General features: G+C 37.6%; 1 protein-coding gene across 5 annotated transcripts in view; it reads right to left on the bottom strand.

Moving 5' to 3' along the window:
- Positions 1 to 2,845, bottom strand: part of MCF2L (MCF.2 cell line derived transforming sequence like) — a 270,182-nt gene that overhangs the window by 75,073 nt on the left and 192,264 nt on the right. For all 5 annotated transcript variants that reach the window (XM_019524969.1, XM_019524968.1, XM_019524970.1 and 2 more), the window contains exons 9-13: positions 2,393 to 2,507; positions 1,700 to 1,819; positions 1,181 to 1,372; positions 741 to 932; positions 102 to 261 (exon numbers count right to left, since the gene is read on the bottom strand). In XM_019524969.1, coding sequence (XP_019380514.1) covers positions 102 to 261; positions 741 to 932; positions 1,181 to 1,372; positions 1,700 to 1,819; positions 2,393 to 2,507 — 779 coding nt within the window. The remainder of the gene's footprint in view (positions 1 to 101; positions 262 to 740; positions 933 to 1,180; positions 1,373 to 1,699; positions 1,820 to 2,392; positions 2,508 to 2,845) is intronic.

Raw genomic sequence — 2,845 nt, 5'->3', positions numbered from 1 at the left:
CTATTGTGTCACTGGGAAGTTCTTACTCGAATTTCCTCGTGAGATGACAATTCCTGGAAACTCTGGGTTTCCAGAAGGACTTTGTCACAACAGGTACTTACCTGGCGAGGTACAAGGTGATTTTACAAAGGCCTCAGGTCTAGGTGCCACTGGCTGAACTGGACGGGTCTGTTTAGCTGCCAGTTTCTTAAGGCTCACTTGTCTCTTTTGAAACATTTCTTCCATGCTCTCCTGCTTCTGAAAAACTTTCTGCACATGCTCCTGTAACAGTAGCATAAAACTATCATCACGGTTAGGAACATACTCACAACCTATGTTGCCATATGCCATTAGCATATATCACTTATTAAAATAATTTTACCTATGACAATGTGCTCTAGTTCTGTGAGGAAGAGGAAAAAAAATAAAGAAAAATAATTAGTGGGACATTGGCTGCTAAATGCCCAAGTCACTTTTGAAAATGGGTTTGGGTTCATACACCAAAAAAAGAGTGAAATTTTCACAAAGCTTCTAACTTAAAGACATCAAATAAAGCAGCCATGAATGGTACATCCTATCTGCTACCAGTACAGCCAACAGATAGTGTAGCTGACATTAGTGAGTAGAATGGATAAGGAGTTGAAAGAGCCTCAAAAATTGCCACCTTAGGAGGACAGTGATGTGGCTTATCATTAATGCTGGTCTTGCAAGAAAGCAATCCTAAAGTTAACAAAATGCACATGTATAGACACCAAGAGTACCATTAACTCCTGGTTAAGGATGGTTTCATATTCTTTGCATATTTTATTCAGTTCTTCAATTTTGTTGTCGGCACCAGTGTCCAGGAATTTCTCAATCTCCTGTAAAGCTGATTCTGCACCATCCTGGGACTGGCATTTGTCCACAGGCTGTGAAGCCAGCAAGTAGATTCCATCATTGCACCACTTCATAGACTGGAAACAAAAGGAGACAGAAAGAGTGGACATTGGTGTATAACTTATACGCTAGTCAGCTATGAAAAGGGGAAGAAAAAGAATCATATTTCTGATGGTTTCCCTATCTATTAAGCAAGTGTCTGATTCAGGCCAGAAATAGTATTTCTTTACTGAATCACTATGTACATTATAAAAGGAAGCACCACATGTTTACAGTGCCATTGGCACGAGATATGGAATTCAGAACTATTACATATTACATTTACCTTTTCTAATAGGCTATGTAGTTCCAGAGATTTGTTGAGTAGATTTTTCCTCTTGTCTGTCTCTGTAGTAAATGCATCACAGAGATGCTGGAGTTCATTGCACTTTGGAAGAATGGAGTCCACAGCATAATGCTCGCTTTGAATAAACCGGTCTCCTTCAGAGACAAGCACTCTGGCTTTTTCTACAGTTTCCTAAGAAAGCAAAACCTTTTTAAATACTGGATTAACATACATCTATAATATAGGATTGGCATTTTTAAACATCTCAAGTAGAATACATAAATATGGTTTTATTATGGAAAATTACATTTATATGTTATACAAATCATTTTATGCCATTATCAAATGGTTAACTGATGCACTGCCTGATATATCAAGGTGTTTTCTTATCTTTCTGCCCAGTTCAGGGTTTAGATTTTGTCCCATAAAATATATGCATCAACCAACCATGTTTACATTTTGTTTTAAAAAGGGAACACAGGTAGGCTAAGAACCATGGAGAAATTACAAAGCTCTTACATGTGATTTTTCTTCAAAGCTAGCAAGGTCCTTCAGGATGTGCTCCACATGTGAGCAACTGTTTCCCACATCTGTGAAAGCAGATAGCCTTTCGGACACAATATCTAAAGCTGCTCTGACCTGAAATTAGAGAGACCAATGCATTAGAATGGCTTACTTCATCTACCTCAAAACTACTATTGAAAGCGATCAGTTGGATGATGGATACCCTTATTTTCAGTAGCAATGACTTGCTCACATTAAAAAAAGGATTGCAAAAGACAATTGCAACTTTGTGAAGCTAATTTTAATCATAACTCAAGGTGCAAACAAATACATCATTGTTATTATAAAAATAAAAACTAAGGCAATCCTATTACTTGGTACTTGCAAATGGAGCAAATTCAACAAGGACAGTGGAAAACATTTTTAGGAACTCTGCCTTTACCATAGCAAAGACAACTGGATAGATATGAGAGATGTTCTTACTAAGCCAAGCAACTGGGAATGCCAGTGGTAAAAGTGAATGATGTTTTCAAATACTGACAATACAGAGAACCTGGGTGTAGATTCTGATGTAATTTAAAAGTAAAAAGAGTCAAAGACTCTTTTGAGCATAATGGCCAATTTGGCTAGTGTAATTAAGGTATACCAATTTCTGCAGCCAGCCAGTGACACAAAGGCAATATTAGAATAGCACCAGGAAACTCTCACCTCTCTAAAATTCTGTTCAAAATGACGAAGTTGAAGACACTGCTCGAGTTTTTGCTGATGTTTAGCCCAAAATTCATCAAAGGCAGTCTCAGTTTCATTTAACTGAGCCAGAAGCCTACAACAGAAAGTGCCACATCAGATATATGGATCAAGAGACATTATCTTTGAGTGGGAAGTTCATAGCCTCCTTTAAAGTAACCATTTTTCAAAGCATTAAAATGGTCTGTTAGCAGTATAGTTTCTTCACCTGTGGAATTTTCTCTCTTTAGTATGCAGAAAGTGGGTTGGTTTTTTTGTTTCTTTTTAAATGATAATGATGTAAAACAGGAACAACCTTGAACATTAGCATTGACAGCTCTGGCTATAGTTAGTGCTCACACACACACACACACACACACACACACACACACACACACACACACACACACACACACACACACAAAACCACACACA

This window comes from Gavialis gangeticus, unplaced genomic scaffold, assembly GCF_001723915.1.
Source record: "Gavialis gangeticus isolate Ggan-Ray unplaced genomic scaffold, GavGan_comp1, whole genome shotgun sequence".
NCBI classification, from domain to species: Eukaryota; Metazoa; Chordata; order Crocodylia; family Gavialidae; genus Gavialis; species Gavialis gangeticus.
Note: the sequence above shows the minus strand (reverse complement) of the source record. Positions and strands in the feature narration are given on the sequence as shown.